This window comes from Ipomoea nil, unplaced genomic scaffold (genome assembly GCF_001879475.1).
Source record: "Ipomoea nil cultivar Tokyo-kokei standard unplaced genomic scaffold, Asagao_1.1 scaffold3017, whole genome shotgun sequence".
Lineage (NCBI taxonomy): Eukaryota > Viridiplantae > Streptophyta > Magnoliopsida > Solanales > Convolvulaceae > Ipomoea > Ipomoea nil.
The window spans coordinates 1,044,234-1,055,930 of record NW_017619445.1 but is presented as its reverse complement, the minus strand read 5'-3'; the positions used below and the strand labels follow the sequence as shown (position 1 = coordinate 1,055,930).

Here is an 11,697-nt window from a genome sequence, read left to right as displayed (position 1 = left end):
TGGATGCAACATCCTCCAGCTGCTATATATTCTGCATCTGCAGTACTAAGAGAGATAGAATTCTGTTTCTTGCTTAGCCATGATTCTAAATTCTTACCCACAAAGAACCATCCACCTGATGTACTCTTTCTGTCGTCAATATTTCCTGCCCAATCAGCATCACAATATGCAATCAGACTAAGTTCACCGTCCTTGGAATACCATATCCCATATTGAATTGTTCCCTTGATGTATTTCAAGATCCGTTTAGCAGCTATCAAATGTGACTCTTTGGGATCAGATTGATATCTTGCACACATTCCAACACTGAACATTATATCTGGTCGACTGGCGGTTAAGTAGAGCAGACTTCGATAAACTGTGTTATCCACTGATGGACCAGTATCATCTTTTAATATCTTTGTGGAGCTGGAAATAGGAGTCACGGGTGTTTTGCATGATTCCAGATCAAACTTTTTGACCAAATTCTTAGCATACTTTTCTTGTGAGATAAAGTAGCCTTCAAGACTCTGTTTCACTTGAAGTCCTAGAAAATAAGTCAGTTGACCAACCATGGACATTTCAAATTCTTCCTTCATAACCTTCACTAAGTCATCAGTATATTTCTGTAGGGTAGATCCGAAGACAATATCATCTACATAAATCTGAGTTATAGTAACATGACTTCCAGTGGTTTTAACAAACAAGGTCTTATCGACACTTCCTCGATTGTACCCATGATGCAACAGATACTGTATCAGACGTTCGTACCATGCCCTTGGAGCTTGTTTGAGCCCATAGAGAGCTTTTCTGAGCTTGTAGACATGTGTTGGATGAACTGGGTCTTCAAATCCTTTAGGTTGTGCCACATAAATATCTTCATGCAGGTACCCATTCAAGAACGCTGTCTTAACATCCATCTAAAACAGTGTGAATCCTAGAATACACGCTACTGCCAATAAGATTCTGATTGACTCCAGTCTTGCAACAGGAGCAAACGTTTCATCATAGTCAATTCCCTCTATTTGGGTATATCCTTGAGCAACTAAACGAGCCTTGTTTCTTGCAATGTTACCGGCTTCATCGGTTTTATTTTTGAAGATCCACTTTGTTCCAATTATGTTAACCCGGTCAGGTCTTGGTACCAGATCCCATACATGATTTCGTTCAAACTTATGTAGCTCTTCTTGCATTGCCTTAACCCATAAGTCATCCTGTAAGGCTTCCTTCACATTTTTTGGTTCTATTTTTGAGGTGTAGCAAGCAAAGCCGGATATTTCTATCAGATTGCTTCTCATCCGACTCCTTGTGTTCATTCCATCTGATGGATTACCAATTATGTTATCTTATGGATGATTTTTTTGAGTTCTGGTGGGCTTATTCTTACCATCACCATCCGAGAGAGTGTTCTCCTGTTCAGGACTATCTTTATCTTCTTATGAGGAATCATGTGTGTCAGACAGTTTGGTTTTCTCAGCTGTTTTTAACGATTCACTGATAGGGAGATCTATCTCTGGATCAATCACTGATGTTTCATCTGATTCTTCAGGATTATCATCTATAACAACATTCACAGATTCCATGACTGATTGAGTTCTCTTGTTGTAAACTCTATAGGCTCGATTGTTTGGAGAGTATCCAAGGAAGATGCCCTCATCACTCTTGGGTTCAAACTTTCCTCTTTGTTCCCTATCGATTAGAACATAGCATCTTGTTCCAAACACATGAAAGTACTTCAAATTTGGCTTTTTCCCCTTCCATATCTCATATGGTGTCTTGGACGTACCTGGTCTGAGATAGACTCTATTCACTGTATGACATGCTGTGTGCACTACTTCAGCCCAGAAACGCTGTGGCAGATGCGATGCATGTAACATCACTCTAGCCATTTCCTGCAAGGTCCAATTCTTTCTTTCCGCCACACCATTCTGTTGTGCTATTCTAGGAGCCGAGAACTCATGAGCTATCCCATTTTCGGAACAGAAATTTGAGTATAAGGAGTTTTCAAACTCTTTCCCGTGGTCACTTCTCAGTCTTTGGATTTTTATAATGGGCTCGTCTTTTTCTTTTTGTACTCTTATGCATAGAGTCTTGAAAGCATTGAATGCCTCAGATTTTTCTCTCAGAAAGTATACCCAACTGAAACGAGAGAAATCATCTACACACACAAAGATGTATTTCTTTCCGCCAATGCTTTCAATCTGAGTTGGTCCCATGAGGTCTATATGAACCAGTTCTAGACATCTCTCAGTAGTGATTATCTTTACTGCTCTGTGAGGAGCTCTTATTTGTTTTCCAATGGCACATGCACCACAAACTCCTTCCTGTTCTATTTTGAGCTTAGGTATCCCACGTACAACATCTAATTTGATCATTTTGTCCATATCTCTAAAGTTTATGTGTCCCAATCGTCTATGCCACAGTTTTGATTCGTCTATTCTAGATATTAGAAATGCAGTTTCATTTGTCAGAACATAACAATTATCAGAAGATCGTGTTCCTTCCATCACCACTTGATCTGCTTTATCACAGACTCTGCAGCAGTCACGATTGAAGCACACATTCCAATTCTGATCACACAGCTGGCTGATGCTAATAAGATTTTCTTTCAAACCACTGACTAAGAGAACTTCATCCAGATGTGGCAAACCTAGTACATTTAGGATACATTTTCCAACTATCCTTCCTTTCTGTCCGTCTCCATACGTGACTGATCCACTGCTAGGTTGAACAGCCATGAGACACTTGACATTCCCAGTCATATGTCTGGAGCACCCACTGTCGAAATACCATCTTGCTTCAGTCATAGAAGTGGTCAGAACTATTGTGGGATAGCATATTACTTCTGATTTCCTGACCCAAACCTATCTTGTGAAGGGGGTAATAGACTTGTTCTGATATTCCTCCTTCCTCTGATCTTTGTAGAAGAAGTAACAATTCAGGTCGGGTGTGTCCTTTTGTTTGACAGTAATGACATATGGGTACGTATTGTCTAACTTTTACAAATTTAGTCTTGAACCTTGAGTAATGAGATTGAAATTTGACTCTGACAGACTCAGTCTCAGCAATTCGAGTGTGCATGATTCATTTCTGCTTTATCTTTACTGACCGTGATGACTGACCTTGTTCATAACTATGAACCGGTTTACCAACTGATGTACCTTCTTTGATAAACACTGGTGTTGTCTTCGAGGACTCTCCTCGTTCAAAACCGAGTCCCTTTTTATCATTGGGGTTTCGGCCAGAATCCAGAATTTTGTCTAAGGTAGAAGTGGTATCCATCATCTTGATGTTCTTTTTTAGATCCTCCAGTTCTTTTATCAACTTTCCCTCTCGAGATCTTATCTGAGTAATAAGATCTTCTTTTGTGACTAGATCAGTGTTTAGTTTCTTCAGGAGTTCATCTCGCTGCTTCAGATCTTCATTCAGATTCTTATTGACTTTCACCAGTTGTTCCCAACTTCCAACTAGTTTAGCAAATTCCATTTCTAGTTGAGTATGCCTCTCTTCAAAGTCATCTGATTATATGTACGATTCTTCATCGGTTTCATTCTCTTCTGATTGATTCTCTGTAGCTGTAAAGAAGGCCACGAAGTTTCCCACATTGTCATCGGTCTGGTCATTAGATGCTTCCTCCTCATCATCACTTAGGGTTGCCACAGACATAGCTTTCTTCCTTTTGAGATACGTTACACATACAGATTGTATATGTCCGAATCCTTCACACTCTCGACATTGCACTGATCGGTTTAGAGGTCTAACTGTGTCAGTTGAATTACTTCTGATTTGTCGTGTTCGACCAGTCTGAGACTGACTGTTCTGTGTGAAGGAGGGCGTTTATGTTTTCTGATAAGAGGAGTTTCCACTTTTGTAATGTGTCCTGTTAGGTTGTCCTTGACTCCTTCGATTGACGAAGCCTTTCAATATTTTCTTAAAATTCTTTGTTAGCAGGGCCAAAGCTTCATCATCTATGTCATTTGTGTCAGATCCTCGATCAGCTTCAGCAACAAAGGCCACTGACTTGCCTTTTCTGCTGACTGCAGGTTCATCATCAGCCAGCACTTCAAGTTCATAAGTATGTAGATTTCCCATAAGTTCTCCCACACTCTTCTTCTCTCATCCTGTGTGTTCCTGAATTGCAATCACTTTCATTCGAAAACGTTTTGGTAGAGATCGAAGGATCTTCTTGACCACTCTTTCATTAGTAAACGGTTCACCAAGTATTGAGGCTCTATTCATCAAATTCTGAACCCGACTGTGAAAAATTGAGATCGTTTCCTCTTCACATATTCTGAGAGCTTCAAACTCTGACAGTACCAACTGAAGTTTTGACTGCTTGACATCACTGGTACCCTCGAATCTGGTTTCAAGAATTTCCCATACTCGTTTTGCTTCTTTCATCTCAGTGACTAAGGTAAAGACTGATTCATGCAGAGATCCTACAATAGAATTCAGTGCTTTATTGTTCAAATCAGAGGACGACATCTCATATTCAGTCCATGTCTCTATAGGTTTAGCCCCAACAGTTCCGTCAGCATTCTGAACAGTTGGAGGACTCATCCGGTGAGAACAGTACGAGAAACTCTGGTACCTTGTGCTTGAAGGTAAATCTCCATTCGAGCCTTCCAGAAAGAGTAGTTGTGACCATCCAATCTGGTGGTTTCATACTTGCATCCATCCTGAATCAAAAGACAACCAGCCCAAACCACACAAGCAGAGAGCAAACAAACTGCCAACAAACAACCAAGTAAACAACTTCCTCAAGAGAGAACAATGCAAAAAATTCTTCACGCAAGATCAAGTCATTATGTATACTTAAAAGCTCTGATACCACATGTAATTTTGTATTTTCTCATTTTAAGATTATTATTAGAGATAATCGACTGATGTATTGGACTGACTGAATCGGAGACGTGAATTGTCCATCAGTTAGCTAGATTGCAGAGTTGTTTGTAGAGGAAAAACTAGAGCAGATAATAAAACAACACATACGATGTTTACCCAGTTCGATACAGTCTGTATCTACATCTGGGGACGATCACCGAGGCGTCCAATCCACTAACTCATAATCCAATGTACAAAGGTAGAGAAACAACAATCTCACCCAAGTGCCCCACACAAGGTACGTACCCAGTCTACAAAGGTATAGTGGATTGTTGATGACGGAGAGCCACGCATGCAGAAGTCCAATGAAATCCCTTCAATTGGAGAGCTAACTCTGATGCAGTCCGCTTCAATGACGCAGTCCCACGTTGTTCCCACAACTAAGTGATCTTTGCGTCCTTTCGTTTAAGCAATGATAGTTCTTCTCAAGTCATGGTTGCAGTAGGCGCTAGGCGCTAGTCGGGCGGCCGGGCAGCGCCTAGCGCCTAGGCGGTCTAGGCGGCGCCTAGGCGGATTCTAGGCGGCGCTAGGCGGGCACCAAAAAAATTAAAAAAAATAGTAACAGACTTGTAGTTCGACAATTTTAATGAGGTTGTTTTCAACGTTCACTCAAATAACACATCTAAATAAATGAAATAATGATAATTTATAAGTCATAATGTCATAATAATATTAAAATCAATAATTAATGAAAGACGACATCGGTCAAAATCGGTCAAAATCGGTCAAAATCGGTCAAAATCGGACAAAATCGGTCGACTCGGCCGAGTTTGGCCGCCCAGGCCGCCTAGCAGCCGCCCAGGCCGCCTAGGCGGCCAGCCGAGTTTTGGCCGAGTTTTGGCCAAAACTCCAAGGCTCGGGGCCGCCTAGCGCCTAGGCGGCCGAGTTTTGCAACCTTGTCTCAAGTTCTTCATCATAATCACCAAGAACTTATTGTCTTAAGAAGAGGCATTAGAATCAAAGATATGTGTCTCTCAATAGCATGGAGTGTTTTCGTCTTCTTAAAACCGTAACCCTAATGCTTGACTGAATAAGGATACTTATACTTCCTTGGTAAGAACACTCTCCAAAAATATCTTTGATTGTAGATGGTAGGACAAATTGTTAAGAATGCAATCTTAAAGATTCGGTCCATACCTTCCAAAACAGATCCGCTGATTTTCTTTCCAAAACTGTCTTCTCAAACCGCGTTAAGCATTTTGGAAACATCTTCCTTTATCAGATCTTCAGTGTCAGTGCGTCTGTTGATGAACCTGATCAATCAGTCTTCTGTAACAATAAACAGACACCAAGCTAAACCCTATCTTAGTTTTCCATAATAATATTGCCAATTATATGTTGGGGTTTTTTGGAGAAAATAAAAACACTAACAAGTTCAACCATTATTGTTGAATAAATTATTATGGATAAAGAAATTCCTAATTTAAGAAATTTAATGTAGTAAAAATTTAAAAATTTTAATTATAATGTAACCCAAAGATATTGGATGATTGGTAAATATGATGTAACACAAAGATCAAAATGCTAAAGAAAGTGTTTTGGTTATTCAAGTGTTTGAAGTAACAATTTGTTCCAAACCACTAAAAATATAAACATTGCAGTTTATAATATTTTCACGTAACGTTTTTTTGAATGATTTCCCTAAAACACATCTATATTTTTTTAAAAAATTATTATTAAAACAATTATTATTATTATTATTATTATTATTATTATTATTATTATTATTATTATTATTATTATTATTATTATTATTATTATTATTATTATTATTATTATTATTATACCCTTAGGTCATTTTAAATGTTAATTTAAATATATAGCTAATTTTTTCAAATATCTTTTTACCAACCGTTGATATAATTCGCTGGTCAAATCCGCTAATATAATCCACTAATGCTAACCGCTAACTGCTAATTGTCAAACAAGGACATTGCGAGCTAGTTTCTCACTTCAATTTGTTGTGTGATTTGAATACTCTCTTTGTCAACAAATCCCTCAAGTAGTTAATATGATTGGTTTTATTACTTTAAAATTTTAAAAAAATTTCATGGTATTAATAAAATACTTGGTAAATAAATATATATCATTATTTTGTATTATAACTTTGATATTGAATTAAAAAATAACGCACAAAAAAAGATAATAGACAATGTAGTGAACATAATCAATTGATGAATTTGAATGTAAAGAATTTTTACATTGGAGAAAAATAAAGACAATATAACTAATAAAAATTATTTCTCTTAATTAATTTATTGATAATGAATAATTTTTTTTAATAAAGACATTGTAGGGACAATGTAGCGAATATAATCAATTGATGGATTTGAATTTTGAATGTAAAGAATTTTTATATTGGAGAAAAATAAACACAATATAACTAATGGAATTATTTCTCTTATTTAATTTATTTATAATGAATAATTTTTTTTGACTAAAGGCATTGTAGACACATAATTCTAAATTAAAGAAATGCATATGTACTATTTTTTGTTGTAGCTACTAAATTATTATTTAATTTAATAAGGGTAAAATAAAATACTAATTATGCCAACTTTGATTGGGATGAGGTTCAAACTTAAGACATTTCTTATTGAAATCAATTAGTAAGTTAACGGTGAACTAACAAAAATTAACGAAAAAGTTAACGGATAATCATATTCATTAAGGATAAATTAGGAAATCTCATGAAAAAATTAAAATCTGATCAATCTGAGCCATTCATTTGATTAAAAAATTTGACCGCCATTTTTTCTACCCATTATAGGCCTAACTCTCTTGGACTCTTATTAGTATAATGTATATATATATATATATATATATATATATATATATATATATATATATATATATATATATATATATATATATATATAATCAGTATTTTTTTAATATTAGACAATTGTATAATTTTTGTTAGGGAAGCTTAATATTTAATTATTATTGAATATCCTTACCGATACAATATCTACAATTTTAATAAGAGTCAATAATGTTAGGCCCTTAACTGGAATAAAAAAATGTCGGTCCTAATTATTTCTTAAAATGAATGGTTCATATTATTTTGATTTTAGTATTTCTTAATGATTTTCCTTATTTATCTTTTATTATATTATTTTCTTCCCTTAAATAACCTTAAATTTCGTTAATATAAACTTTCTTTAATGTTGTTGCTGGGAATTGAACCTGAATTTTTTTTAAGGGGAGACGCGCGTTTTTAATAATGTTAGGCCCTTAACTGGAATAAAAAAATATCGGTCCTAATTGTTTCTTAAAATGAATGGTTCATATTATTTTGATTTTAGTATTTCTTAATGATTTTCCTTATTTATCCTTTATTATATTATTTTCTTCCCTTAAATAACCTTAAATTCCGTTAATATAAACTTTCTTTAATGTTGTTGATAGGAATTGAACCTGAATTTTTTTTTTAAGGGGAGACGCGCGTTTTTAATAAAACGACGTCGTTTTTGCGTCCGTATGCACCATGCATGGTGCATACGAATGCACAGCATAATTTGCCATGGTAATCGCGCAAAGCGCGTGTCGTAACTAGTTAGTATATATAATAGTAGAAATAAAAAAATACAACGGTCAGACCAAGCCCAACTAGATCTAAGTATAAATGATTCTACCCTACATCCAACCGGGCCGAGCCACTTTACTGAAATTTCAGACCAAAGCCCAATTAGATCCCATCTTGGGAAGACATTAGGAAACCGGAATAGCTAAAACCCTAAACCCTAGAAGCTTCTACTCCCCTGCTCTGTATTTATGCCCTGCTCACTCCCTTCACACATTTTCTGACCCGATCGATCCAAGCACCATGTCGTGGAAGCGTCTTCTACCGACTCTCAACAGAGTCTTGGTTGAGAAAATCACTGCTCCTGCTAAGACCACCAGCGGCATCCTTCTGCCGGAGAAATCATTCCAGGTCTGTTTTCAATTTTACTTTTTTCTCTCTTTTTTTGGTTTTTAAAGTTTGGGGATTTTAGGTGCGATCAGTCCACTTCGTATTTCCGTTTTGATTTTGATGTGGGATTTTTCTCGTTTCAATTTGGTAATGGGTTTGGATTGAATGCAGCTGAACTCCGGGAAAGTTGTTGCGGTCGGACCTGGTCTCCGCGACAAGGCTGGGAATGTTGTGCCGGTAGCTCTCAAGGAAGGTGACACTGTTCTCTTACCTGATTATGGTGGCACACAAGTCAAATTGGATGATAAAGAGTGAGTGATACATACACTGATACACATACGAATGCTTGTCCCCCCAAATTTATTGCTTTTGGCATTTCTAAATTTTTCTTAATGGGGGGTTTTTGCAGGTTCCATTTGTACAGGGATGAAGACATTTTGGGTGTGCTGCACGAGAAATGAGTAATTTCATTTTGATCTGTGTTGAGGTTACTTTAGAGGGACATATTTTGGGCTGTTCTTCATTTAGTGTCTCAAGCTGTTCTCAGTTGTACCCGTTCTAGTAATGGAATTGTTGCGAATTGGGGTTTAACTTTTTAAATTGCAATTGTCATTACTCAATAATATTTGACTTTACTATCTTGTTTAGCATCCATTGTGCCTTAGATTTGTTTGATCTTTTGTGTTGATTGCTCTAGTTTCTTGTAAAAACTGCATAACATGAGAATATGAGATCATGCTGCATTCCTTTCTATCCATACAATTGAAACTTTGTGCTCCTGTTGATAATTGTTAATTGTGATTGCTCTTTGGACAACCTAGAAGTCCATCTATATATTTTTGTTTGCATTGATGATGTTGGTATTTTGTATGTGTTTAAATTGGGTTATTAATTCAGGAAGTTTAATTGTTTTCTTGTGCATTGGTTCTTGATTACTTGTATCTTTCTATTATTGTTGTAGGATGGTAATTTTATGCTATTTTGCCATGTGTTTCTTACATAAAGGTGGGAAGAATGAGAATACTTGATTTGTACTAGTCTGAAGATTGAAAAATTACTGAAGGATTTATAAATGGTTGAATGCAACAATTAAAAAAATAGATCAAATAATGTGGCAGAATGTAGTCACATTGCTTTATTTTAGCAGAAAACTGTCTGGCCAAGAGCAACCAGATTGTAGAGATTATTCTGCATTTCATTTATTAGTAATGTATAAGTTTACTTTATGAGACAAATGAGAAGCTGATATTTGAGAGGAATGGCCTTTTTGTAGGCAAATTATACCAAGGACCAGAGTTTACCTTGCATTGTAGACCTTGGTCGAAAAATAACCTTTAAATTCTGGATCTATGTTTTGACACATTTTGTACTTGGAGCTATCATATTATGTGTCAAAGCAATTATCAAGTTATTTGTTTGTTTACATGTATAAAACCGGTTAATTGTAGATACATGATGGGCTAACTGAAGGTACAGAATTTTTGTATCAGGTTCACAATGCAGTATGAACCCTGGTTTATGGTATAACAATTGCTTTTTGTATATGAAGCTCATTATTTTTTTTATTACATAGTGAGTTAAGCCACAGTATTGACCATGTAATCTCAATAGCAATATTTGGTAAGGAAGTCATTGAAATTTAACTAGATATGTATGACTATAAGCAACGATCAGCTCCCAATTTGAGATGCATTATCATTCCAATAATCTTTACTTGTAGTTTCAGTGTTAACATCTTTGTTTAGTATCCATATTGTTTTATTGAATGTCTTAGCTATGATTCATGTCTTTGTGCCCATATGCTACTCTGTTATCAGTGTGAGTCAAACCTTTGTAGTTTGTAGTCATTTAACTTGAAGATTGTGTTGTGGAGGATTAATCCAATTCACGTCTTGTGTTTGATATGTGAAAAGACAAATATTAGATTGCAAAATGAGTAAGGGCAACCCCAATAGAGGGTTTATTCATAGATTTTGGAACAGTAAAATTTGTTTGCTTAAGTTTTGACAAATGGGAGGTGGGGATTTTGCAAATATCTTTCTCCTGCAAATGGGAAAATTTTGTCAGATTCCTTCATCTTTTATTTCTCTCTCTTGCTGATTGACCTGACGCAATGGGTCCCAACTTTCACACGATATGTTTAATTTGTTTTTTTCCAAAAAATTGGCCGTTGCATTGCTATTAAATTTAATATAACATACAATGTTATTATTAAAAACTGACAATTGCATTCTTTAAAACTGGCCGTTTCATTATTATTATTATTATTATTTTAAAAATTTAATATAACATACGGTGCTATTAATTTTTTTATTCTTTTTATTTATTAAATTCATAATTATCAATTATATTATTATTAAATTTATAGTTATCAATAACATTTCATCAATTTTATAATTATAATTACAATATAAATTTTTAGAATGATAATAAAAAAAAAACTAAAATATAGGATAGTAAAATGGTGGGTCCACAAAAAGTTGTGAAAAAACTTAAAACTAATGGGAAGAAGAGATTTTGTGATTGAGTGAGATAGTGGATGATGAGGTGGATGTTGGGGCCCACAAAAATTTGGGGTAAAATCTCCAACTATTGAGGATGCCCTAAGTATACTCAAGAGCACTTGTATGTTTTAAATTATGGAAAATTTTGTATATGATCCCAAAGAGGTGGATAATTTAGGGAATGAGAACTTTTTGTCATATTTGTTTTATGAGTGAATGATTTTAGACCGTCGTTATACCATGTATCATGATCTTGTCTTAAATTGTGTATTTAGTATTGAAATTTTGAATTTTTAAAATATAAATAAATGTATCATGATCTTGTCTTAAATTGTGTATTTAGTATTGAAATTTTGAATTTTTAGAATATAAATAATTTGTGTTTTTAAGTTTTGAAAATTTGTGAATATAATA

At 35.1% G+C, this 11,697-nt stretch overlaps 2 protein-coding genes across 2 annotated transcripts; one reads left to right on the top strand and one right to left on the bottom strand.

Annotated features, from left to right (window-relative positions):
- Positions 1–899: 899 nt before the first annotated feature.
- LOC109163335 (uncharacterized mitochondrial protein AtMg00820-like) lies at positions 900–1,295 on the bottom strand. Its single transcript, XM_019312088.1, has one exon. It carries the CDS (start codon positions 1,293–1,295, stop codon positions 900–902), a length of 396 nt encoding a protein of 131 aa, XP_019167633.1.
- A 7,254-nt stretch (positions 1,296–8,549) lies between these two features.
- LOC109163317 (10 kDa chaperonin, mitochondrial-like) lies at positions 8,550–9,429 on the top strand. Its single transcript, XM_019312072.1, has 3 exons — positions 8,550–8,800; positions 8,951–9,090; positions 9,189–9,429. Exons 1-3 carry the CDS (start codon positions 8,693–8,695, stop codon positions 9,238–9,240), a joined length of 300 nt encoding a protein of 99 aa, XP_019167617.1. The 5' UTR covers positions 8,550–8,692; the 3' UTR covers positions 9,241–9,429.
- The last annotated feature ends 2,268 nt before the right edge of the window (positions 9,430–11,697 follow it).